The sequence below is a fragment of the Phyllostomus hastatus genome, unplaced genomic scaffold (assembly GCF_019186645.2).
Source record: "Phyllostomus hastatus isolate PE091 unplaced genomic scaffold, TTU_PhHast_1.1 phas_scaffold_501, whole genome shotgun sequence".
Classification (NCBI taxonomy): domain Eukaryota; kingdom Metazoa; phylum Chordata; class Mammalia; order Chiroptera; family Phyllostomidae; genus Phyllostomus; species Phyllostomus hastatus.
Genome location: NW_025334033.1, coordinates 15,637,799 through 15,665,541, shown reverse-complemented (window position 1 = coordinate 15,665,541; position 27,743 = coordinate 15,637,799). Strand labels below are relative to the sequence as shown.

The following is a 27,743-nucleotide window of genomic DNA, read 5'->3' as shown; positions in this document are numbered from 1 at the left end:
GGTGGCTGTGGCTGCTTTCTTAACTTATCTGGCCCCACCTGGTTCCCCTCCGCTCCCACCCTCCTAGGACTTACTCCACCTGAGGAATGTGGGCCGGTCAGAGCCCCTGGAATGTGGCTGGTGAGGTGCGCACTTGGGTACCCGGCTCCCTTGGGCACCCTCACCCATCAGACGCCCTCCCCTCCAGCCATAAAGACCTCAGCAAGGATTTACACCAGCCAGGTGGGCTTCTATTGTTCCAGGCCCACAAAATTTTACAAAAAAATTTCTGTTTTGGACAGTGTTGACATTCTTGGGTTCTAATTTGTGCAGATTTCTCTCTTAATAGCCTAGACAGGTGTACATAGACTGTAGGGGGTAAGAGTACCAGCTTCCGGGGCAGGTGGCCCTCATTCAAATGGCCTTCCTTTACACTGCCTGACAGGTACTTATGAGCCAGGCACTATGTGGAGCATGGTGCCAAGTGCTTTACCAGAATTGGAATGAGCTCGTGAACCCTCATAATATGTCCAATAGAGAGCTACTCCTAACACATGAGGGCATTCAGGAGCAGAGTGGTAAAGTAACTTTCTCAAGCAGCATAGTGTGGGGCTTGTGATAGCAAGGAAAGGGTCCCTGGGAGGGGAGGAGAGAGAAGGGGAAAAACGAAAAAGAGGAAGATCACTTCCCAACCTTGTCCAGAGCCTGTCTGTTTAACCCCGAGGATGTGACTTACAGCAGATTTAACTACACCCCTCAGCTTTGCCAGGAGGAGGTGTTGGGGCTGGGAGAGGAGGTCAGCAAGGATTAAAGGCAAGGTTTCTGAAGATGCAAAAGGGCCTGCCCAAGGGAAAACACATCCTGACAGGTTTGGCAGACAAGATGTGAAGAGGCACGTCATTTCTGTGGGGGAGCAGGAAGCCAGCGTGGACGCCTTTTTGGCCGGTCATAAGCAACCACTTAATCCAGAACCTGTGTTTGGATCCCAAAGGAGCTCAGGCCACGAATGTCATGAATACACAGGAGCTGATTGGAGCCTTATGGGCAATAAGACAATGAAGGTGGCATCCCTGATTCCTGTGGTGGTCAATTTTTCATTGAACAATTTCAGACACAAGGGCCTTGGCCCACCAAGAAATGTAACCTTCAGCAGAGATTTTTCTTGTTTCTTCCGATAAGCGATCTGCACATCCTCCCAGAATTCAGCAGTTTCCTCTTTCATTCCTGAAAGAACCTGCATTTCCCCCTCCTGGCTTCCTTCCTGGCTTCCTGTGTGCTAAGCCTCTTGCAGTTGTCATCACGTCTTCAGAATGCATTTGATAGGTACAGGAAGTTGCACCAGATGGGAGATGAAACCAGCAATCAATAAAAAAAGAACTATGTTTCTAAGAAAAATGCATCACTGGCTTCCCACAGGAGTTATGTACCATATGTCCTAATATCTGTAGAACAATGGATCTAATTTTCAGCTCTTCTGCTTGGCTTTCCTGGCCATCTCCGCAAAGAAGGAAATAGACCTTTTAACCTGCTGCTGCCCAGCTGACTGATGATTTATAGTAAATGTTCGCCTTTCCTTTTAACCCCTTCATCGGATATCACAAAACAGAATCTCTCCCTCCTCTCCCTCCAGCTTTATTTCTCCTGGCTACTAGCTTAGTGTATTTATGGTGCATGAGTCACCACGCTGCTGCCTGATTGGATAAAAACCAAGCACCCCTGAGCCCATCAGTCAATTACAGCTATTCTCAGCTTCATTCACAGATTTATTAGCTTGCACACACAGACAGAAATTCATTCAGCAAGGTTCATTCATAAAAATTTCAACACTCTGCGTATCATCCCGCACATCTCAGCCTTCTGCTGCCAAAGCGCTCCCGCTGCTGACAGAGGCTCTGAGACTGTGCAGGAAGGAGGGGCGCTCTGAGCGAGGGCGGGCGGGCTGGGAGGGGGTCTGAGGAACACCGAGCTGTCGCAAGTCCTTGAAATAATGCCGAGCAGCTCCGGTCACTAGTATTGCTGGCTTGTGGCCTGGACAGGATGCAAGACGAAATCTTTCAAGAGAGGGCAGCCATCAGAATCAACGAACTCAGGCAGAAGGCCCTCGGCTCCTGTACATCTTTTCTTTCATTTTTTTTTTCAAATGAACAATCGTTGGAACAAATAAAGGGTTAATAGGCCAGTCATTGCCCCGCCCTGTGGGAACCGGAGGGAGCAGGTTTGAAAGTTCCTGTGCGCAGAGGGGTGGCTGGAGGTGGGGGGCGCTAAATAATTGTGCTCGCTCCCGCACCACTGGAGATGCGGCGGGACCGGGTGGCCGGTGCTCGGCCAGTTCTGTGCCTAAGAGTTGGCCTTGGGTGATCCCCGCCTCCACGAGCCTGGACACAGGCTCTCCCAGGAAGGAATCCGAGGCGAGAACACCGGGTGCTGCTGCCTGGGCCAGGGAGGGACTGAAGGCTGGGGAGGCGTTTTCCCTCTCCGCTGTCATCCCGAAGGGCTCGGGAGCAGCGCTGGAGAGGTGGCCTCCGAGAGTTGCATGGGGCGTTGAGGCATTTGTTTTCTGGACCGTTTATCTAGCAGACTACGAGACGATTTATGCAACAGTATCCTGTTTCAACACTGCCAAGGCTATGCGAGAACGCGGTCAGGACAGCTTGGCAGGTCTCGTGCTGTATGTAGGACTCTTCGGGCACCCAGGGATGCTGCACAGGGCCAAATACAGCCGCTTTCGGAACGAGTCCATCACGTCCTTGGACGAAGGCAGTTCCGGAGGCTCCGTCGGGAGCAAGGGATCGCCTCAGCCTCCTTACCCCGCTCTGGCACCTCACTTGCCGACTGAAGATGCCACCTTGGCGTCCCAAGAGAGCCCCACCCCACTGTGCACCTTGATCCCGCGTATGGCCAGCGTGAAGCTAGCCAACCCAGCTACCTTGCTGAGTCTGAAAAACTTTTGCTTGGGTACCAAAGAGGTACCCCGCCTGAAGCTCCAGGAAAGCCAAGATCCGGCTCCCAGCAGCCCGGCTTCCCCCGAAACCAGTCTAAATAGGTCCGGGTCTGCACCCCCACCGCAGCAGGACGTGGTGAGGCACAGGGCAACCGCTGTGACTCCCGATGCTCGCCCCCTTCCGGGCCCTGGGGCGCCAACCCCGGGGAGCAAGCAGGACAAGCACTTCCTGCAGCACCTGTTGGGCATGGGCATGAACTACTATGTGAAGGTAAGTCCATTTCTATTCCTTTCTCCGCACTCCTAAGAACTCCTGGGGAAAGGGGCAGCTTCTCTGCTTTCTGCACGGGCTGCTCATCATTAGGCTATGGACTAGCTTTGGACAAGACGCTGTGCAGCTGGACGGAAGGAAGGAGGGGAGCTGGGCCTTCAGGTTCTGCAAATGCCTGGCTTGTACTGGGTCGGACAACTTTGGTTCAAGGGCATGAACTGGTGTTAACTTGTGGGTAGTTGCCAGGTATAGGGGCAACTTCTTATAAGGACAGCAGAGTTGGGGCCTTCTTGTTCACCCTGGACCTAGCATTCTGGCCAGAAAGGGTCAAGAATTTCAAATCTGAGTAGTGACTGAGAACTGGTAGGTAATACCGGCCATTGTATTTTTGTGCTAGAGGAATACATGGTGTGTAAGGAACCTGAATTATTTAAAAATGTTAATTCAGCATTTAACAAATGCTTCTCAAGGCCAAGTCTGTAGCCTTGTATGAGGAGCTAGTCCGAGGTCTTTGGTGCCTATTTGTGACAAGTAGGCCTTGTCCATGAGCTGTGTGCAAAATCAAGGTCCTTGCAGGCTTTGCATCTGGTCTTGCCCATCCCAGTTCCTGGTAAAAGAAAAGAAGAAGATTTGGCCCCTGCCCTTCTGGAGCTCACGTATCAATTGTTATGTTGAAACCAATGAATGCGTGTGAAATAATGAGAGAAATATACTTAGCAATAGATATCTAGAAATTCAGAAACAGGGAAATGTTGTGGTCTGGCATTCATTCACACTAGAAACCCTTAGGAGAAGGTGCATCTTGGAAGAGAGAACAAAAATGGGTTGGCAGAAAGGCAGAGATTCCAGGCAGGGCAAGGGTTTGAGCACAGCCCAAAGGGCAGATATCACTGTGGTGGCTGTAGGAGAACATCACTTAAGCTGGGCTTAACTGAAGAGAAGGGGGAATGCTGGGGGTGGCAGAGAGAGAGAGTGGCTGGTTCATAGTTGGTGCTCAAACAAATACGAGTTGAATAAAACCATGGATAGGCCTTGGGGAGGAGGGACTGCTTGATGGAAGCTCTTAAATGCTTATGAGTTTTTAAATACTGATTGGCAAACTGTGACTTGATGAAAGTGGTTTCAAAAAGATCAACCTACTGTGGCTGGTGTGGCTCCTGGACTGAGTACCGGCCTATGGACCAAAGAATTGCAGGTTTGAGTCCCTCCTGGTCAGGATATAGGCCTGGGTTGCTGAATAAGTCCCCAGCTGGGGTCGAGGGAGAAGCAACCAGTCGATGTACCTCTGGCACATCAATATTTCTCTCTCTCTCTTCCCCTCTCTAAAAATAAATAAATAAAATCTTAAAAAAAGAGATCAACCTGTGGATTTGTTTGAGATGGACTGAAGCAAGGAAACATTAGAGATTGGAAGGCCAGTAAGAAAGATGCTCTGGAAATTTGGGCAAGAAGAATGAAGACATGGATGAAGGTGGAGGTGCAAGAAAGGAGATGAACAAGAGAGACTCTGAGAAGGCTCACAGTTTGTGGGGATGGTTCAGTCATTTCAGGTCATAATACAAATGACAGAAGAGACAACACTGATGCAGCAGTGGGCAGACTGGTGAGTTTGTTAGTGCTGTTTATGGAAGTTGTGGATGACTACTGATGAAGGAGGTTGTGAAGAATTAAAAAGTACCTTCAACCTTAAGCCTCAGAACAAGATTAGTGATGCCAGTGATAGAAACTGAGTGAATTGGGGGAGACTTGTGCTGTTTGCTCTTGACATGTTACATTTAAAGCAATGATATCTAAGTGGTACTCATCTGTAGGTTGGCAGTCATATAAGACTAGCACTCAGGTGAGAAGTCTCATCTGAAGGTGTAAATTTGAGAGCTGGCCCAATAACTGTATTACAGACAGGCAATCAAGATCTCTAGGAAGACCAATAATGAACATTGGAAGGTTTACAAAGAAAGCAGGCTTGGAGCAGCCTTGGCAAATGGAGAACTAAAACCTCTAAGGAAGATACATTTATGGCACACTCAGCTCTTGCCCTCCACCACAATGACATGGCTCATAGTGGAAATAGTTTTATGTATCTACTAAAAAGAAAGTTCATGGGCACGTTATTGTTGGTCAAGCTTCAGTGTCTGCTAGGTCCTAACAGGAAAATGAGTGACTCTCCAAACCCGTGGTCTCTGCGCCTGCCTTCCCATCACCTAGACCATCCTCTGCCTTCTGTTCTGCATCTCCTTCTCTCCTGTACCGCTTTCCACCACCCCACACCCATGCACCTGCACAATTTCAAATGTGGAGAGAGTTGCTCTGTGATCCCCACTGTCCCTGGGGAATGCCTCCACTGGCATTTTACGTGTGTAATGAGAATCCCATCTGTCTTTTCCCGGCGGTGCTAACTGACCCCTGACCCATGACCCAAGTGAACCACACCATTTTGCTGTTAGTGACACAAGATAGCAGATAACAGCTCTCTCAGGATGTCGGAATACACGGAGGAGCCTACTTTGGCAATTCTCATAGAATGCTAATTTTGAAGGATGGAAGGGTCTCAGAAGTGATCAAGTTCAATGCCTCTGTGGGGAAACTGAAGCCCAGACAAGTGATTTTTTAAGGCCACACAGAAGCCCAGAGGACAGTTAGATCTAGAGCCCAAGCCCCTTCGTGCCATTCTTTGCTCTTTCACCACAAGCTTTCATCCTGGCTGAGATTCTCTTCCTCAGACTTGAGAGGTGAACCAATTTTTTAAAAACTGAAATGCCAACCCAGTAATTTACAGTGGGAAAAAAAACCACCGAACCAAAATTGTGATCCTGTATAGGAACGCACACACAGCAAGACTGAAACCAAAGGTTACTTGGTGATGATGGAATCAGGGCAGAGAAGGGAGAGAGATGTCCTTAATGGTGGGGCCGGGGGTGGGCAGAGCATAAGGGCAAAACTTTGTGGGCAAAAGGCAGCCGCATATTCTACTTTCTTACCCACATCATATGACTGCTCCCCTCCCTGCCCGAACTTGTTCATTCATTCACTCATTTGTTCAACAACCATGTATTGTGAACCGATCACATGACAGGAGCTGTTCCAGGCCCTGGGGATGCGTAAGTGAATAACAGAGACCAGGCCTGAGCCCTGATGGAACGTGCACCCCAGTGAGCAGAGACGGGCTCTGACGGAATAAACGAGCCAGTTTAACATGCCATGTGTGGGAAGTGCTAGGAGAGCCGTACAGCAGGGGGAGTCAGGAAGGCAGTGGTGGGTGTTATATTTTGGGGACTTAAAAATGGCATGGTTCATTTTGTTTTCTTGCTTGTTTTACCTTCACAATAGCAACTGTGTTTGTCATCTACTCTAACTTAGCATTGGCTTTGAGTTAAACATGCTATTTTACAATGACTCTTCTTTGGGTCCAGCTGAAGACACTTCATGAATCCTGAGCACCTATTTTTGAGTCACTTTCATTTAAGCTCAGGCTTTGAACCCCCTGAAGGTCTCAGGGAAGGTGGGCTAGCTACTCGTTCTTTGATACATACTGGGCCAGAAATGGACAGCCAGGCCTGAGCAAAGTCGTGAGGTGGATGAAGTCTGTTCAGTAATGCCAAATGGTTTATTATCGCCATAAGATTAAGGCTTGTTTCTTTATGAGGTCTTCCCAAGTCACTTCATCCATCAACAGACACCCACTTGGACGTCTCCCAGGTGCCCCACACAGCCTGCAGTGAGTGTGGAAAACGTACCGTGTGACCGGTGTGCTCGTCTCTAAAATGAGAAGCATTTAATGACTCCTTTCTCCACATGGGAAGTATTTAAACTTTCCTATCCCCAAATTGTCTGTGATGTAGTTCAAAGACTAAATAAAGCAGAGACAAAGAAATTTACCCTGACCGAGCTGCTGCGACAGGTAGATGTAGTAGTTCTCACACTAACCCTCTGAGGGAGGCTGTGTTCTCCACATGAAGACATTGAGACCCTCAAAAATCGGTTATCTACCCTGCACTTTACCATGTAAGTAGCAGACGGAATTCAAGTCCAGGTTCGTCTCCCTCCACTGCTCATCTTCTTCCAGGCAGTCCTGAAGTTTGTGAATGGAGTAGTGCACACACAGGACCATGCTGTACAGGATAGCTTTATGACAGGACAGCCCAGAACTTGCTGTGTTGCATTCACTTGCATGATTTTGGTCTCCTCACTTCATCCCATCCCAGCCCAACCACTTGCTCAGACTGTATGAGTTTCCTAGGGCTGCTGTAACAAACACCACAAACTGGGTGGCTTATGACAGCAGATATTTCTTCTCTTGCAATTCTGGAGACTAGAACTCTGATATCAAGCTATTTGCACGGCCATGCTCTCTCTGAAGGCTCTAGGAGAGGATCTTTTTTTGCCTCTTCTAGCTTCCTGTGGGTGCCAGCAGTCCTTGGCATTCCTTGCCTGGTAGACACTTGACTAATCTCTGTCTCCATCTTCATGGCTTACTTTCCTGTGTGTCCATGTTCAAATTTCCCTCTTCTTATGAGGACACTAGTCACTGGATTAGGGCCCATATTAATTCAGTGTGACTACATCTTAACTTGATTATATCTGCAAAGACTCTACCTCCTAATAAGGTCACATTCATAGGTTCTGGGGGTTAAGACTTTAACCTGCCTTTCTGGGCAATGTAATTCAATCCATAATAACCCTCCAGAACATTTATTGCCATGAATTTGCCCACATAGACATTCTTGGGTATTGGGCTCCTCAGCTTTTTATGCATGTATGAATTTGTGTTGAGGTGTTTTCTTTGCTTCCTTTGTAAATCTCACAGTGTACTCTTACTGTCTATCCTCCCGTGTCTAATGCCATGTCTTAATATCAAGCCAATAGATTAGCATTCTCTATTATCTAGATTAAACTCGGTCCACAGAGTTGCAATGTTCTGTCTGCCCCAAGTATCTTTTCTGCAGGACAGCACAGGTCTAGGAGTGGTTAGATCTGGGCTAGAGTCACTGCTCTCACATTAAATAGCTCTGTGAAACTGAGCAAGTCACTTTATTTCTCTGGTCCTCATTTTCTCAGATTTAAAACTAGAAATTTGAACAAAATGCTGTCTGAGATTTTGAGACTCCAGGTCTCCTTTTCCAGGTTTCCTTAATATGGGAGAGGGGAGTTAGGGTGTGGAACAGCAGGTGAAGGTAGGGTTGTAGGAGGGCAGAAGGCAGGCTGGTCGACAGGGTAGGCCAGGGTGAATGATGGTGGTTGGGATACTGAGAACTTGGCCTCCATCATGTGGTCTAGTCTAGCCAGGCCAGGCTGCAGCTTGTTGTCCAAGCCGAGGACTGTAGGGCCAGCAGAATTAGTTAATTCTTTTCTATTTCCTACAAAGTGCTAAGAGGAAAGGCCTTGTCACTCACATAAAGAGTCTGGTAACTCTCCAGGAAACTCCTGAAAAGATAGTCCCAATGTTTACGCAAAATAAAGGTGGACCTGAGAGGTGGAGGCCAGGTACTCACAGCTAACAGAGGTGGCTTTCTGCCTCTGACACTTCACCTGTTTTCTGAGTTATTGGTGGTTAAAAAGGAGGTAGAATGGGTGAGAGGAAATAATTCCTGCTCAAACTGACAATTTGGCATTGAAGGTATTATATTTTCCTTCCTGTTTGTTTCTCGGAGTAGATGTAGAAGAAGATTCTGCTAGAGCTTAAGAAAATCCTGGCAGATTTGATTGGTTGTTCCTGTTATTCTCTTTAAACCCTCACACATGGCTCGTCTGTCTAGTCCTTGACCACCGTGTTCACTAGAGCATTAACCAGAAGAAAGAGCCTTAGAGATGACTAAGTTCAATACTTTATTTACAGTTGAGAAAACAGAGGCTCAGAGATGTGAAGTGACTTGTCCCATGCCACACAGCAATTTAGTGGTGGAACCCAGACGAGAACTCCAAGTTCTGTGACAATGCTCTATTTTCTACCTGTATCTTGCTTTACTGTCCCTCACGGCCCAAACTGAATGTGCTATGCCAAATGTGTCTACTTGATTAAAATGCTGTGCATGTACTAGGATTAATTTGGTAAAGGGAATAGACATACAAGTCCAGGAAGCACAGAGAGTCCCAAAAAGATGGATGCAAAGAGGCCCACTCCAAGACACATCATTATTAAAATTCCAAAGGTTAAAGCTAAAGAGAGAATGGCAGGAGGGGAGGCATGGAGCTGCAAAAGTGGAGGATGCATTTGGGAAATAGAAATTTGATTTGTTTGGAGAGGGTGTGAAGTATATCTAGGAGCTCTGAGGGAAAATAAGATGGACTGATACTACGACAAAGTTGTATAATATCTGAAAAGTTGGGTTTTCCAACAGAAAACCATTGAATATTTTTTAAATAGGGGAGTGACAAACTCAGAGGCATGTTTTAGAAAGATTATATAGGCTGCAATGCTCAGAGAGGATCCAAAAGAAGGGGGACTGGAAAAAGGGAGCTCAGGTGAGCAGCAGTTTGGGAACAAAGGCAGTGGGAATAGAAATAAGGAAAGATGTAGGACCCATTAGCAGAGGAAGTGGGGAAGCAGGAAGCATTTGGGGTATATTCCATTTTGCATGTGCTGCATTCAAGGTGACCTCAAAGCATGTAGGTAGGACTCTCCAGCAGAAAATAGAAATGTTAGAACTGAGGAGAAATTATTTTTGCTGCTGGTATCATCAAGACACAAGGAATGGACGAGGCTACCAAAAGGAGAGTGTGGAGCAAGAAGAGGAGAGGGCTTTGAGAGAGCCATGTAGATATTTTTTAGAGGCAGAGGAAGGAAAGGCATCAGTGACAGAACTTGCAGCGTGAGGAGCAGGATGGAGAGAGGACAGTCATCTAGGGAGGGAGGGAAGGAGGAGGGTTTCAAGGAGAAAGATGGGACCAAACTATGTTAGGACCCATGGGGAATTCAAGGGAGATGAGAACCGAGAGCCATGGATTTGGCTTTCTTACTGCCTGTCTCCACTAAGACATTAAATACAATGGTCACAAACCAAACATTATTGGATACTGGCACCCCCACTCTCTCCTCTTGCATTCTCAGTGAGTGGCTTCCGCCAGTTGTTCAAGTCAGAAATCCCAGTCATTCTAGACCACTGTCTCTGTCTTACTCCATGTGGTCTCCGGTCAATTCCTCCTTTATGACATTGGTCACAGACATTCATTTTTCTCCATCCACACTGGGATTCCTAAGGTGGGGATTACAATATACATTTTCAAACTTTTTGTTCAGCTTCTTTCTGGAACTACTCTAGTCAAACACAGTTTGTGAAACTCTCAGTTGAAACCAGGAGGTGACTAGTCATAACACATGGTAGAAAATGCTATATACCCACAGAAAATAGTCAAATACATTAGTGTAACAAACTCTGAGAGGCAGAGACAACTTCTAGGTGGGTGATCATAAAAGGCTTCTAGGGAAGATTGTGGCATTTGAGATGGTCCCTAAGAATGGATAGAAGCTTAACCACAGGAAATGTAAATTTTAAAGAGGGGATTACAAATGGATGGGGCATAGGTGAGGAAATATGGGTTAGATACAGGGGAGAGCACTGGTGTCAGTTTGGTTAGAATAGAAGCTGCTTGGAAAAAACTGGTGGATAAACTGAGATTTAAGGCAGGTTAGAGCAGGCCTTATATATCAGGCTATGAAGAGATGTTTGAGCAGAGGCACCAAGATTCATCTGTGTAGAGAAGGGAGTGGCTGGAGGTGGGGGACCCTGTTCAAAGGCTGTTCTAGCAATGGCCACAGAGAGAAGTGTCCATATCAGAGTCTTAATAGAGGACGTGAAGTTAAGGATGTGCTGGCAGATTCCAGCACAGCACACCTGACGTTTTGGGGTAGCAAGGCCTGGGGTGGGTTGAAAAGACTTGCCAGTTAAAGAGACGAAGGAACACAGGAGGGGGACAGTATTGAGAAGGCAAGAGGTTTGATTTCTGTGACATTGAACTTGAAGTCACTGAAAGTCATCTAGAAGAGAGCATGGTGTCCAGCAGGTGGGCAGAGGTAGGGAAAGCCTCGGGCCTTGTGTGCACTTTGTGGATCAAGCCAGGTGACCGGGCGTCCTTCCTTACTGGACAATTGGCATCTTACAGCAGACAGATTTTAGGTGATTTTTGAGGGTGGAAGAACAGAGTGTTTCTTAATATTACATTGTAGAAGTCCTCTTTTCTGATGAAAATGTTTCATATGTTCTTTTGACACTTAAGTTAAACTTACATAAATGTGCTTTTGTTTTGTGGAGTCAAGGTTTTACTCTCAGTTTTATAAATACAATGATTAATATCCCCCTTCACTGTTTTTCGCATGAATTCTCCCCATAGTTTCTTCTCCACCTTCCTCCTTTTAGTTTCTTTAAAGTGAAATCTTAGAGACATCTTCAACGCAACCTGAGTGCAGAATCAGTTTTATTTAAAAATCATTTAGAGTTGTCTTATGCACATCTAACATTATTTTTTAAAAGCAACTTACCTTCATAAAGTCTTTCCAAAGCTTTTGACTTAATTTTCATAGAAATGACTACCTTTAAACAAATTCACACACAGACTCTCACAAAAACGCCAGCTGGTACAGTGGTACAGATGGGTTCCTAGAACACTCACCTAGCCAGGGAAGCCTGTACTACAGGTGACCCAGCCTGCAAAAGATAATTCCTTGGCGTTTTTTTTTTCTGGTCCTTCCTCTTATTTTTATCAGTATGCTTAATATCTACTTAAATGATGTGATTTCACTGGCTATTACAATTGCCATTTATAGGTGTGGCACCAATGCAATGGAATTCTTGGTAAGTCCACAATTCAAATGGTGGCAGCAGAAGGTGTGGACATTCTAGCAGCCTGGTCACTGGTGGCCACAGCAAATTGGTTAAGTGGCCACCCCTTAGCAGTTTTATTGTAGTACTGTGTGTTAACAGCTCACCAAGTTGATTTGTTGATACGGCTCACAATACATGGAGTTTTGTCATCGCATATAAATGCTTTTAAACACTGTTGCATAACTGCAATCAGTGGGTATTTTTACATTCTGCAAGTTCCCCAATACTTAACTCAACAACAACAGTCTGTCCTTGAAGAGCAGACAGTGTTGAAGGAATGCTGTTGTGCTTCGTCTCCACACAGTGTCTGTTCCAGGAGAGTGATACACAGGGTGTCCCAAGGCAAACCAGAAAATGAAAAACACAACTAGGGATACAACAGATATCCTGGCTGCCCTGCAGAATCCTGTCTAAGATCCTGTTTTCAGAAGATGAAACTAAATCTGCAAATAGAACGGTATCTCTGGGGATGGAGGTTTAAATTTAGAAACTCATCTATGCCCCTAATCCTTTTCCTTTACAAAGAGAACCCAAAGCGGGTGGTGTTTGAGTTCCCCCCACTGTTGCCAACAGAACAAGGGGCTCCTGGTCCTCAGTCTGGGAGCATGCTCTCCCACTTATTGGGTAGCCTCAAGTGGCTGAGGTCCAGCAAGACAGACCATTTCCTCAAGGAAGGTAAGGGAATCTCAACTAAGATTAGCCACCTTATGAGTGGGTGCCGGTCTATAAATGTGAGCATGTTTGTGATTTCAGAAAACACAACCTATACTTTTGTCTGATGTGTTTCTATTGGAGAACAGCACTGGAATTAAATGCATTCTGGTGTGCATTTTTGGCTGCTGACTGGTTCAGTCTAGTGTACAGACTAGCTTATTTAGGGCCAGGAAGGATGGCATCTTTTTAGGCTCTGGGTTTCTCTTTCACTATTACACTTCAGCTCAGGTTCTAGAAGTCAAAACTAGTCATATGTGAATAGAACTCCCCCTTGAACAAATGAGAGAAGGTGCAGACCGAGGAAGAATATTCCCAGGCTGGCGGGGTGCTCTGTTTCCTGCCCACTGACCTGAGTGGCTTTGCTGGAGAGGATGCAGGCTTCATGCTTCAGCCAAGAATGGAATCCGTGGGTGGGATGGAGGAGAACTCTGACCAGAGGCTCATCTATTTTTATTCTAGTTTTCTTTTGGTTTCTGAAATGATGCTAAAGATACTCATTCTGGCTAGATGAAGAGATGCTTGGAAAGAGTTTTTGATTTGAATATATCTTAGAAGTGCTGAAAGTTTGAAACAAATACTAAAACTTCTTAGAGCAGTTTTAACTTCTCTGCACCCCAACTCCCCACCGTACGCATTACGGATACACAGCCCCCGGGAGCCAACACATGCCACCTGCATCATGCTGCACTCTGGGAACCTCAGTTATTTCAAGGGTGTCTTCTCAATCCCTTCAAATACAGAGATGAGTTTTTAAAAATATGTTAACCTATCAGGAGCAGCTACAAGCTGTTCACTCAAAAACAAAAATATCCTTATTCAGTACCAGATCTTCAATTCTTTATCTCTTATGTCAAACAGTAATTAGTTGCAAAGTTCTGTGAACATAAAGACAGACTGCAACCACCCTATCAGTGTTCAGTGATGGGAGTTTGAGGAGGGAACGTTCAGAACATTTCGAACAGAGAGCAACGATGATCACTAAGGAGGGGGAGAGAGCCAGGCAGCGAACCCCAAGGTGGAACAAAGGAAAGCGATTCTGAGGAGGAAAGGGGGAGGAGAGGGAATGGCAGGAGAAGGAGGAGGGAGGATGGCTGAGGTGGGATGTCAGCTCTGCCACGAAGGCCCTTGGGCCTTGGCAGGGAGTGAGTATTGATCCTGGAGGCCTCCAGGAAGCGCAATGTGCACACTCACGGATAATATATTTATTTATGATTTATAGCCTGCTGACTTCCAGAAAGCTTTCGATGTGGCTCACCTACTAGTGAGTTAATGCTTCCTACACACACTGAGCAACTCTGGGAAAGTGAAAGGGCAGAAACTCTCTGAGTCATTGCCCGCCTGTTTAAGTGAGCTAAGGTGGGGGCTGTTTTCTCTGAATGAGATGCCCACAGTTGCTGTCAGCATCCTCTGGTAGGAATCCTGAGACAGTCAAGCCTGTTTAGTTGACATCGCCAGGAAATTATTGAATTTTTCAGGTAATGGAAACTTCTCCCTTTAGAAGTCTTCTTCAGCTTAAAATATTTTACATGGAAACCAATGTATAATGAGGATGATATACTTCTTTCTCTTCCAAGCTGCTTGATAACTGATTGAAAAAAATTCCTTTGAGAGAGAAATGCCATATTTTTCTCTAGATATATGTTTTATTTTTGTAACTTAAAAAAAGATTTTATTTATTTACTTTAGAGAGGGGAAGGGAGGGAGAAAGAAAGGGAGAGAAACATCAATGTGTGGTTGCCTCTTGCACACCCCACACAGGAGACCTGACCTGAAACCCAGTCATGTGCCCTGACTGGGAATTGAACCAGCAACCTTTTGGTTCACAGGCTGGCACTCAGTCCACTGAGCCACACCAGCCAGGGCTGTTTTTGTAACTTTTATTGAGATATAATTCACATATCATAAAATTCACACTTTAAGTGTACAGTTTACTGGTTTTAAGTATTTGTTACAATAGTGCAACCATACCGCTAATTACAGAATGTTTTCATCACTCCAAAAAGAAACCATGTGCCTATTAGCAGTCACTCCCTATGACCCCCTCCAGCCCCTGGCAGCCACTGATCAACCTTTTGTCTCTATGGATTCTCCCATTTGGGACATTTATGTAAATGGAATTATATAATATGTCGTCCTTTGTGTCTAGCTTCTTTCACTTAGCACAATCTTGTCAAGATTTATGTGTTGTAGCACATGCCAGTGCTTCATTTCTTTTGGTAGCCAAATAATATTCCATCGCGTGGATACACCACGTTTTGTTGATCCATTCATTAGTTGATAGACATTTCAGTTGTTTCCCCTGTTTGGTTTTTATAAATTGTGCTGCTATGAACGTTCAGGTATACGTTTTCGTGGGGACGTGTGTTTTCTAAACTTTCTTGGGTCCGAGAACCACCTGTGAGTGGACACAGCTGGGAGGAGCTTCCGATCCATATGGTATCGTCCTGTGCCAGGGCCTGGGAGCACTCTCGGAAGTGAAAGAGGGCCGTGGGTTAGCTGCCCCTGAACTCCAAGTCCTCAGATAGAGGAGACTTTAAAACTTATATGTCTATATTTTTACAATTTTTCAGGTTTTCCTCTGCTTAGTCAGCTGTCACTCTTTGCTTTTGACACTGAGCCTGTCTCCAGGAGAACCCAAAGGTTTAATTTGGGCTTCTGAGCTCCAGAGCAGACAACCTATTAAAAATGTAGCTAAGTCGAGAGTAAATGGACTCTGAATGAAGTATTGAGGTGCTCTTCTGAGGGAAAAAACACATGCACAAGCTTTAGTGTTGACTTAATTAAAAAATTCTATTTGGGAAGCTACTTCTGTACTCTCAGTCATGTTTAGGACACTTGAAGTTGTCAAATATGGAACGTCCGGTTAAGGTGTTATTGTATCAAGTCTCCACTTTCAGATAATAGGGATTATTACCTTTGATTGCTACTTTTTAAAAAAGATTTTATTTATTTATTTTTAGAGAGGGAAGGGAGGGAGAAAGAGAGAGAGAGAGAAACATCAATGTGCAGTTGCTGGGGGTTATGGCCTGCAACCCAGGCATGTACCCTGACTGGGAATCAAACCTGCGACACTTTGGTTCGCAGCCTGCGCTCAATCCACTGAGCTACGCCAGCTAGGGCTTGATTGTTACTTTTAAAATATAATTTTTGCCAGAACATAGGAAAACCAATTTCAGGACTGCTGAACTGATTCCAGGCCCAAACCTTTTCACAAAACCCTTGTGTGGTAGGAAGGAAGCTGCAGGGGAACCCTGACTCCTGGGCTGCCATCTGCAGAACAGGTTAAAGGACCTCTGGGTGACTGCGGATTAGGTTATTATAAAGACTCAAATAACTGGAGTTCACACAAGACAGAGGCTTACTTTTTGGCACACATTCAAGAAGGCTGTAGGTAGGTAGGCCAGGGCTACGTCGTGGTCCCGCGGTCTTCAGTAACTCAGGCCCCTTCCACCCTTTTGTCTGGCCACCCGGAACACATGGATCCCACCCTTGGGCTCACTCAGACTGCATGCCCATCACACTCGTTTCTCAGACAGCAGGAAGTAAGGGCAAGAACAAAAATGGTGCCCCTCAGGACTGAGATGGCCCTTTTAAGCAGCTTTCCTTGAACCCCATGACATTCTCTTACATCTCATTGGGCTCTTGGCTTTAAGGGAAGCTGGGAAATGGTGGTTTTTAGGCTAGGTATATTGGGGGTTCTGTTAGTAAGGAAGAAAAGAGGCAAGGAAAAACAGAGAAAGGATATAGACAGGCAGTCCAGAGTCTCTGCTCTGAGCTCCTAGGAGCTCATGGTTCAAGATGGATGAGATAAACGCAGGCCATCGCACAGTGTGGTGCCCAGGGCTGTGCAGAGCTTTACAACAGCCTGTCCCTGGACCACTTCAAGGTCTGTGGGCCTAGGTTGTTGAAAAAGATGATTTTTGGTGATGGTTGAATTGTCCATCTCATTTCTTCAGTGGGAGTAGCAGAGGACTTTCTGGAGGATGTGGAATTTCAGAAGGATGTTAAAGGGAATGATGCTATGAACACAGACCTGATGGGAATGGCTGGTCTAGAGCCATCTGCATGGTGCCGCCTATTCTTGGTTTCCATTTGCGTACTCACTGAATGCCATCAGTCAGGGGTATTCAGGGCAGTGGTTGGAAGTTCGGAGTGTAGGCAGTGGCTAGGACAGGAAAGAAGCTTATTGATTTCCATAGAATCTCAAATCTAACTATACTCCCATTATTAGCTATTACCACCAATTGACCTCTTCCTACCTCTAGAAGCTTTCTTCACATTCCTATCTTTCTGAGTGCTTACACTGAACTACATGTCCTTGTGGAAAGTTATTACTTAACCAAGAATACTAATAATCTACCTCAAGCAAATAGACTCTAAAGAAAATAGAGGTCTTCTTTGTATTCTTTTCTTTGTAGTCAACTAAAACTGCTGAGATTTTGAAAAAAGTTCAAGCTACAAAATAAGAAAAATAAACTTGAGATTCTATTTGAGTTGTTTTCTGAAGGTATCACTTTAAGTAATCTACAGTCATCATTTGAGTTTGATTCACAAATCTGCATTAGAATTTGTTGAGAACTTATATCTGTGATAGAGGGAACAGGTTAGCAATTTTCTATACTTGTTTAGAGCTTTGTAATGTTGCATGAACTTGTTGAAGTGATGTAAATGCTTCAAAAATAAGGGGGTTGGGGCAGACTGCCTTTCTCAACGCAAAGATTTTATATATCTAGGGTTTTCTTTTGAAATATTGACTAACAGGTCACTTCTTTCTAGCTCTGATCATTATGCTTCTGTGATTTAGTTCTGAAGCAACCAACCCTGTGGGTTCCTGAAACCATTGGATTTTGTTGCCATTCCACCATAACATTTCCATTTACACAAACTGATTATTTTTACAAATATTTAGGAATTTCCAAATATTATCCAGACATATGAAGAGGGCAAAAATTTCTTCCAGTGTTGAAGGTTTTTTGATTTGGGTGCTTGGGAGTATCTGACTCATGATTAAAAGAATTTATTTGAAATCAGGCCTTCATACTTCATGGACAGTGTCCACCTCTGCTTCCTCTGCGATCTTTCCGTTCTCTCCCCCCTGCCATTGTCAACCTTTCTGCCCTATAGAAAGTGCAAGTCTGTTCCATCCTTTAAATAACCTCCTTCCCTTAGCTTATCTTTCATCTTTTGTTAAAATATAAATCTCTCAGAAGAAAAATAAAAACAAAATCACTGTGCTCACTGGTTTACCTCCTCACCTCTGTAGCACATGCTAAATCCCCTCTTCTCTGGCTTCTGCTGCCCTGATCTACTCTTACTGCTCCACTGATGCCAACAGGTAAAGCCAGCAGTTGCCACATTCCAGCGGACATCTTGTAGCCCCTCAGTATATTGGTCCTGTCTGTTGCCCTCAACTTAGTTAACAGCCTGTTCCTCCAGGAAGCCGTGTGTGCCCTTGACTTTCATCGCATCATAGTCTTCTGGTTCTCCTTGTACATTCTGACTCCCGTTTAATGTCTTTAGTGGGGTCTACTCCATGTGTCCTTTAAATGCTAAGTGACATCCGATAAGCCACTTGATTTTTTTTTTATCTATGAAAAGTTGAGAGGTTGGAACGGATAATCTCTTAAGGTCCCTCCAAGCTCTGATATCCTTTTAAGCCATATTATCAGGAGTCGGAATTCACTGACTTTAGCTACAGAAAACTCTTGTGTTTCATGTAAAAAGAAGTGTAATGAGAGATGATTAACATTTGGGCTGCGATTCTGCAGAGGCATATTGTTGGCGGATTCTTTCAGAGAAGTCATAAAAGCTGAAAACCAGTACGACATCACTCAGCAGTTTATCACCATGTGGGAGACTGACTAATGCGAGTTGTGGTTTCAGCATAACAGAACAACTGACCATTCATGTCCAACTTCAGCACTGTGACTTGGAGGGGGCTGGTGTGAATGAGGTTCTTTGGCCACCATGACCTCCAGACACGACCACACACTGGGCATAGTTATAGTCCCAGAGAGCTGGGGAGGCTGAAACCATCATCACACAGTGCTTCTACTGGGATATAATGTTTGACTAAGCATGGCAACTGATGACAAAGATGTTGACCTTTTCCATTGAGCTATTTCAGTGACAGTTAAATAGCACCCAGTCTTTAATAATTTACTTATATGTAGTACTATTCAAGATTTCACGTTATTCCCTGAGGACAGGGTTTAATTTGATGGACAGGGATAGGAGCAAATGTTTAAGGGTATTTCCATTTCTAAAGTGGGGTGGGTGCAGACACTGCTGGGTGGGGAAAAGGGAATAGAAGACACAGGTTGATGGAGCTGCTAAAGGTTGTTTCCCTTGTGTTAGTGCTTGCACGTGCCCTCATTTGTGGTGTGTATTGTTCCTCCAATAGTGTTTGATTCAACCAAAAACTCGAGGTCCTGGTACAACCAAATACTCTAGGCACCGAAGGCTGGGTCAGATTTATGTTATTTTGGGGTGGAGGGTATAATTTATTTAATATTTTTGAGGAGATCAGAACTGAGAAATAAAATCATGAAAACCCAAAGATGTAAGATTTTAATTGCGTTACGGGTTGGTAGGAGAGACCACATACACACCCCATAGCTATAAGGTTGGCTCACTTTTCCAACTTAATTGGACAAGGATACAAAATATAATTGGTAGGTCATCTGCTAAGCCATTCTGCAAAGGTGTTGCCTTGGCTACAGCAGCAACCTAATTAAGGCCATAGTTAACAAGATGGTGGATACGTTGGACCACTGAGACAGTAGGGAGGGTCCTATGCCATAATCTTGAGCACACACCCAACACACCCTTGTTAGCTTCTGTGGGGATGCACAGGGCTGCTGCCTCTTGGCCCCTCTGAATGGGAGCCTTAGAATGCCAGGTGGGCACCCAATGGCAGGCCTGGGAATGGCATTAACTTTATCTGCACAGCAATGGTGCTGGCGTTTTGCCTCACCTTCCAGAGCAAAGGACATCCAGCAACACTCTCTTGGGAAGCAGATTAACTTCTGTGAGTCACTGCTTTTCCATCTCATTTATGATTCATGACCTGGGCTATATTTTTAGCTTGTATTTATTTGGGTCTGAGAAGTGGGCTGGATGGAAGTGTTGTTTGGAAACTTATGGAAAGATGAGGAGAAATTGGCATCATACTTAAGCTGAGGTACCCTGAAATGTGGTTATAGTCATATGACATTCTGTGAACATTTATTGAGAGCCTACTGTGTGCCACATACTGTGCCAACTCTAAGGATGCAAAGTAAATGGCACCCAGCTTCCAGCCCCCCAAGAGCCCTTTGAATTGTGTGGGCAGACAATTAACTAGGTAACTGATGAACTGTAACTGCTGCCTATAACCCCAGCTATGTCTTTGGACTCCAGTCATGTTGAAGAACTGGGTGTTTTTGGAGCACCCTTTATTCTTGCCCTTACCTCTTGCACATGCTGTGCTCATTGCCTGGAAGTACCCTGCCCCCTCTCCCCCACCCCAGTCTCTCCTTAGTTGCCCTTTATGACTCACAGCAGCATCCCTTCTTCTGAAAAATCTTAACTGATTCCCAGAGGCTGGGTCAGAGACCCTTCTATACACCTCGCATCCCAGGGTTTATCACGCTCCTATATAGTGCTCTGGATTCTGGTCCCTTCACAGTAGAGGCTTATCTATCAGCTCTCCAAACTGGGAGCCAGGTGAAACTGAAGAGGATTGGGAGAGAAACATTGTCATCTCAGTGTCGTCACTGCCATTGGCTGAGCCCTTCCCATGTGCCAGTGCTGTGCTCAGCACCACACACACATTGACTTTTTTGAGCCTCATAATAGCCCTAATGAAGCAGATAAGTTATCGTTCCTATTTTATAGATGAGGGCACTGAGGCCTTGAGATGTCAAGTTATTTGCCCAGGGTTTCTCAGCTGGGGCAGGCAAAGCAGAGATTCAGAGCCAGGCCTGCCTCTCAGAGCCTGCGCTGCTAGATTGTGGCATCGTCTTTCTTCCCTTTCATGGTGGCTGTATCAGTCAGGGTGGACTAGGTCCCCCAGCAGCTCAGTGGCTTAGACAAATAAGGCTTATTTCTTGTTTATGCTATCTGCCCACAGCAAATTGTCTGGGGGTGTCTAATCTGTGTCATTCTCCCTTCGGAGTGAGCTGAGGGAGGTTCTGTCTCTATGCTTCCCAGTTGCAAGAGAAAAGAAATGTGAAAAACCACTCCCCCACTGCGAGAGTCCACTTGAGTATCCCTGATAAATCAGGAGCCACTCCCAACCTCAAATGGACAATAGAAGTGCAGTCTTACCATGTGGTGGGAAGGTGAAACATTGGAAATATTTGTGGAACAGCACTAAAAATGCCCACATTGTATTATATAAATATAGGACTAGGAGAAGTATGCAAATGAAAACAAAAGAGAAAAATAAAGTGTATAGAGGAAGGAGGGCCTTCTGGGGAATAAGAGAAAACTTGCCCTTTGACTCCTAGGTGTCTAGTTAAACAGTTGTTGGGATCAATTATTCAGTTGCTCTTCCTGTAAGCAGCAGTGTTAAGGCTTCCCCTCCCCGGAATGCATTAATGCTCTGACACAACCTGAGATTTTGCTAGCTCCATCAGGAGAGAGTAGTCCATTGCTATTACAAATGCAGCTTAATCTGAGTAGGCCTGTCTTCCAGTTCTCACTTCCATTTTGGGGAGCCAGTTCCACCCGGTCAGAGGCTTTCTCCAAGAGCAACACAAAGCAGCATTGCTGGTCTTCTGGGGTTATGCCTACAGAGGGACGAAAATCTCTTACACGTTTCTCAGTAGGCTGGGATGTACTGCCTACACTTGCTGCTTCTCACCAAGGGCTTAGCTTGAAGCTGTTGGCTGTGGCTTTTGAAACTCAACATTAAAATTGAATATAAGATACAAGGCCCTCAAGGAGTTTCTGCAAAAAGCACACCTGGACAAGGAGAATTGACCCTTGTACCACACGATTCCTGTTTTTCGAGAACACGAAGGGTGATAGACATGGTGTGGAATGAGTGCAGTACTTACTGTCTGAGGTGGTGGGGGCAGCAGTCATTCTTCAGGTCACTCCCAGTTCATACAGAATAGAAGACATCTGCTGCCTAGGGAGGGTGCCTGGCTTTACCACGCTGCTGTTCCTTCCCTTCATGGACAAATAGTTTTATATATGGAGGGGAGAGAGAGATTGGGTGGATGGAGGAGAGATACAGTGTAGTATATTCAGTGCAGAAGTTTTTATTTTCTTGAATTCTTTATTTAAAAGAAGATTTTTAAAAAAATTTTAGAGTGAGGGGAAGGAAGGGAGAAAGAGAAGGAGAGAAACATTGATGTGAGAGAGAAACGTTGATTCCTTGCCTCTTGTATGCACCCTGACTGGGGATCAAATCCACAACCCAGGCCTGCGCCCTGACTGGGAATTGAACTGGAGACCTTTCGCTATGTGGGATGACACCTAACCCACTGAACCACACTGGTCAGGGCTTATTTTCATTTTAAATATCTCTACCATCCCTACCCATTGTGGAGTATAAGGCACTGCAGGGTGTAAGCATCATGGGGAGACTTCTACTGACCCAGGTACCGTGAGGGAATTGCTGTCAGCAGATGTCCCATCCATAGGATGAAACACACTTGAATCTGCTAAGCCAGGGTTCAGCATCTCTGTCTCCTATCTTGTATTCTTCATAGAGGCAGGACTTGGCATCTCCCCTAGATGGTGAACTTCTCCAGGCCAGGCAGACGACACTGAAGAGCATAAGTGTCAGCCTCAAAACCATCTGTGTTCTTCTCCATCAGCCAGCCCTGTGGCCCCTGAGCAGGCCACTGAGCAGACCACAGCATCTCGAGAATCAGTTTTCCTGTCTGTGAAAGGGGTACCGTACTGTGCCAACACTGATGAGAATAGGCACAGTGTAAATCTCTGTGCAGAAGCACAGGGTCACAGAGGATTGCCTCTCTGGCTGTGCCCAGCGACAGCAAGAGCCACTCTTGTCTCCCAACACAAAGGTGTAAAGTTATTCCTAGGAGAGGTCACAGTCTTCCAAATGCTTTCAGGGTGGTTTTTGCCAAGGAAATGACCTCCGTCTGAGTGCCTGTGGGTCTGCTCAGGGCTGCAGGTGGAGAAGAAGCCTCTCTCAGTGGGAATAGGACTGTTGGTATGAGCTGCCACAGGACCGCCTCATGTGACGCAGATGGTTGTCATAGTTTCTGTGCCCACAGACACCCAGTACTTTTTTTCGGATGAATTAGAAGGTTGTTTCAGACACCTGTAGTATATTGGAGTGCCACTAAGGTGTCAACCAGACCAAGATTTTTATTGTTTATCTGGGCTTCTGGCCCTCAAGACATTCTATGTGCAAGATCCTGAGGCGCTCATTGTCAAAAAGAAACCTTTCTTCCAAGTCAACTTAAAATTTACCTTCTTTAATATCAAAATCCCTCAGGATGTTATACTCAGATGTTATTAGTTCTGTTTGCCTTGCAGGGACTAGGAATGGACTTCAAAAAAAAGGGGGCACTCTCTCCATCTGCTGTGGGCGATGGAGTCTGCTTAGCAGGGAAAGCACAGCAAGGTGCGGGTTTGGGCGCGAGCGACAGGCTTTGCTCCCTGCACAGCCCTGCTTTGGTTCAGTCAGGAAATTGGAAGGGGGAGATCTTGCTTTTGGAAGAACAAGCAGAATGCCCAACTTACTTTTAGAAGATTCCATCTTTGTGAACATTAAGGACTCAAAAGGTTGCCAAGACCTCAACTATGAATGAATGAACGAATCCAGATTTTCAGGCTTTTGAACCTGGAACAGAAGAAGGAGCTTTCAGCAGAGTAGATGTTTGGATTTTTTAAAGAAATGTTGAATTCAATCAACCAAAGTTTATTTTGAGGGGCTACTGTGTGTCACACAGTATTCTATGTGATGGGGATAGAGCAATCCAGCTCACTGCTGCTAAACTTCTCGCAGGGGAGACCACACACACACACACACACACACACACACACACACACACACGGTACTGCCAGCATTGAGAGCTCTGAAGAAAAACACAAGAGGGCAGAGAATAGCGGACAGAGGGAAGGTGTCAGCAGCCTTGGGCATTTGGATGGAACTTTCAAAGGTGCTATAAAATCACTCTAAGGAAAGTCAGCGTTTCGCAAGATCATCTGTGCCTCTTCCACTGAGACCTGTCTCCCTGAACTCCCTCTAAACCCACTCTCCCAGAGACCTCCCATTCCAGAGGCGGGGTCCCTCATCCCCAGTGTCTGCCTGCCCAGGTCTTCATTAGACTGGTGCTGCACTAAAAGGGGAAAGGACTTTCCATTCCTTTCCCCCATGATGCATCTTTTGACTCAAACCTAGCATAAGGAGAGCTTTGACCAACTTAACGTCAGGGCCATTTCAACTGGCAATATACCCTTTAAAAAGGAACACATTACAGATGGTCCAGTTAGGATGCGGGTTATTTTAAGACTTCCTGAACATCATTTCTTGGCTACTTCATTCAAATAAATCATTTATTGCCCTGAAGGAGGTTCTGGGGATAATGATGACTAAGTCTCACTCCCTGCCCTTGAGAAGCCCACACAGTCCAGCAGTGGGTGTAGACATTTAAACAGATAAAAAGCAGCACCACTGGGTGAGTGCCACCTTGGGGTATGACAGAGGCGCTCTGGGAGCCCAAAGGAAGAGCAATGAGCTCTGCCCCAAGGGTGCTGAAGGAGATTTCACACAACTGTGATGATTTCTGATGTCTTACTCATGTATTCATCACTCATCCACTCACACGTATTTCCTGAATCATTTCCATCAGGGCCACACACCGCCAGCAGATATTGTTTGTGTGACCTGTTATTGTTGCTTTCATGGGTGCTTGGTAATAACTCTATTGAGAGATAATTCACGTACCATACAATTTGCCCATTGAAAGTGTACAATTCAATGCCTTTTAGTGTATTCACAGAGTTGCGCGACCGCCCCCAATATTAGAATACTTTTATCAATGCCCAAAGCAGTCCTGTACCCTTTAGCAGTCTTACCTCATCCCCGCAACTTTCCTGCCCTCCTTTCTAGTTCTATAGATTTGTTGATTGTGGGCACTTATATAAATGAAATCGTACAATATGTGGCATTTTGTGACTGCCTTCTTTCCCTTAGAATAATATTTTCAGGAGTCATCCATGTGATAGCATGTATCAGTACTTCATTTCTTTCTGTTGGCAAATACTATTCCATTGTGTGATGTACCACTTTTTATTGATCCATCTATCAGTTGGTGGATATTTGGGTTGTTTCTACTTTTTGGCTACTATGAATAATGCTGCTATGAACATGTGCATGCAAGTTTTGGGTTGGGCCTATGTTTTCAGTTGTCATGGGTGTATATATAGGAGCAGAATTCCGAGTTTCACCTTTTGAGGAACTGCCAACCTGTTTTTCCCAGTGACCGCACCATTTTACATTCCCATCAGCAATCTATGAGGGTTGTAGTTCCTCCACATTTTTGCCAACACTTGCTATTTTCAGTTCGTTTGTTTGTTTTTTAAATTATAGCCACCCACAGGGTGTGAATTAATATCTCCCTGTGGTTTTGATGTGCAATGCCCTAGTGATGAACAGTATTGAACAGGTTTTTTATGTGCTTATTGGCTATTTGTATATCTTCTTTGGAGAATGTCTATTCAGATCATTTGCCCATTGAAAAATTAGGTTATTTGTCTTTATTATTGAGTTGTAAAAGTGTTTTTATATATTCTAGGTGAAAGTCCTTTTTCAGATATGTAATTTGCAAATTTTTTCTCTCAGCAAAGGAGACTGAGACAGAATAGCCAGAGGGTAAGCATGAGGAATGAGAAAACGCTCTCAGGAAAGCCAAGGAAAGAGAGGTTCAAAGTGAAGAGAAGGTGGCTGGAGGCTGGCAGTGGCGGACGCCCTCGTTGGGGGAGCGGCTGGTTCGCTGGAGTGGACTGTGAGGAGGTGGCTGGTTTGCTCGGGCAGTTTCAGTGGAGCCCAGAGTCCAGACACCACTGTCGTAAGTTCAAGCATGAGTAGAACGTAGTGACCATGTCTCAAAATTATGAAGAATGTTCTCTTCCTTCTCCCTGCCTTTTTTTTTTTTTAATATGGGAAAGACTGAAAGTTATTTAAAGGTGGCAGAAAAATCTTGCAGTGTCTTCAGGCCACCTTGGTGGCCTCTATCATTGTTGAGCGTTATTGCTTGAAGGTCAGGCCCTCGTCATTCCGTCTTTGCTCACAGACCGTTCTCAGCGTTCTGATTGTTTCAAAGCGCGGTTCCTCCTTGTCTGAGCATGCGCAGGGCTTGTGCCTCACACCGCCTCCTGAACAACTTCTTCGTTCTCTTGGTGCAGAGCCAGGCACATTCTCAGGGAGGCCATATGCCTTGAAGAAAAAGGGAACTAACCCTACTTAGTGAATAATGAACTGTGGTTCTTAGAGGTTAAGTGGTAGGCTTTATTTAATTTTTAACTCTAAATAATACTACCTACTTATTTTTAAAAATATAAACAATACAAAATGTGAAGTAGAAAGTGAAAGTCTGCTTCTCTCCCATCCCCAGAGGTAGCCACCATTAACATGTATCCTTCTGTATCCTTCAGACATTCTTTCTGAGGATGTAAGAATATATCATTCTGTATAAGAGTCAGAATGAGAAGTTTCCACGTCACTCCTTTTCTCTGAAAACCTCCAGTAATTTCTTTTCTGGAATGCAAAGCTCACAATACGTTTGGCCATGAATATAGGCGTTCACCTCTCCCTGGGAGCAAGTGCTTGGCGCTCAGACAGCACAAAAATATTATTACTGCCTTGGGGCATGAGGGAGTGTGAAGTGCGCCGCCCGGTGCTGAATGGGGAGGTTGTGTGAGCACTTCGGAGCTCCGCCACTTTCTCACCACCGCGTGTGTCTCTAATGAGAATCTCCAGTGTCCTCTCCTTGTCCCATGGTAAGGAATTAGGGAGTGTTGGCTGTCTCATGTGCCACCTCCCGCCATCCCCAGAAGAGCCTGCGTGGATGTCTGTTCTTACCAGGTAGCCCTCAAGCCCGCTGCCCTCTTAGCCCCCCAGGTGGCACAAAGGAGAGCCACTGGGAGCCAGCTGGATGGCCCCTTCTGTTTTTGATGTTTCTGTTATTCAAGACTTCCACACTGAGCCTCCCAGATGCACTATGGACTCTAGAATAAACCCTGAGTTAGTCTCACTGAAGAAACAAAACTGAGCCAGGCATCCTTCCTTTAATAGGCCTTAATTTCCTCATCTATTAAATGGAATTAACAACAATGACTAACCCCACAGAGAGAAAAGTCATCTCTTTCACAGTTGCCTTGTCCTTATGGGGATGGGCTGTTTAAGAACACAGACCATGTCTTACATAGATCTGTGTTTAGTAAATGAATGAAAGGTATTGTCACCCCCAGTTTATATCTAAATCAACAAACCCGACTTCTCCCTCAGGCCTTGACATTCAGCCACTGCCCGCTCTTGCAGGTGGGAAGAAGTGGACAGATTGTTGTTATATGTTGCCCGGTCCCTGCCTCCTCATAGCAGTGGTTTCTGAGCGAAGTGGACTGTGTGAGTCGACGGGGAGGCCATGCTGATTCTGGTATTGGGGGTAATTGTGGCAACGGGCAGGCCTTGATCCCCCCACTTCAGTCTGCTCAGAGTGGCTTCATCAGGCATGCACAGGGTGGAAGGGGACATGTATGCATTGTCACCATGACCTCAGGCTTTGCTACGGGTGGCAGGGTGAGAAAGCAGAGGCACAGTGCTCAGACAACCTTCCCGTTCACCACCTCACGACTCATGTTTCTTCAGAAACTTCAGTTTTTCTCATGAGGCTGTGACCTGTGCCTGACAGACAAGCATGTGAAGCAAAACAGAGGTTTCAGGGAAGGGAAGGGGGGATCAGAGGCAATGCTGCATTCTGCCTTAGAAGGAAAGGCGTGAGGGGGTTAGCACCATGAAATGTGATTGAGAACAAAACCTTTGGAAGATCCCCTC

At 45.4% G+C, this 27,743-nt stretch overlaps 1 protein-coding gene across 1 annotated transcript in view; it reads left to right on the top strand.

Moving 5' to 3' along the window:
* Positions 1-2,248: 2,248 nt before the first annotated feature.
* The window catches only part of SHC4 (SHC adaptor protein 4), a 106,009-nt gene continuing 80,514 nt past the window's right edge, over positions 2,249-27,743 (top strand). Inside the window, exon 1 of the mRNA XM_045823414.1 lies at positions 2,249-3,191. Coding sequence (XP_045679370.1) covers positions 2,607-3,191 — 585 coding nt within the window. The 5' untranslated portion in view covers positions 2,249-2,606. The remainder of the gene's footprint in view (positions 3,192-27,743) is intronic.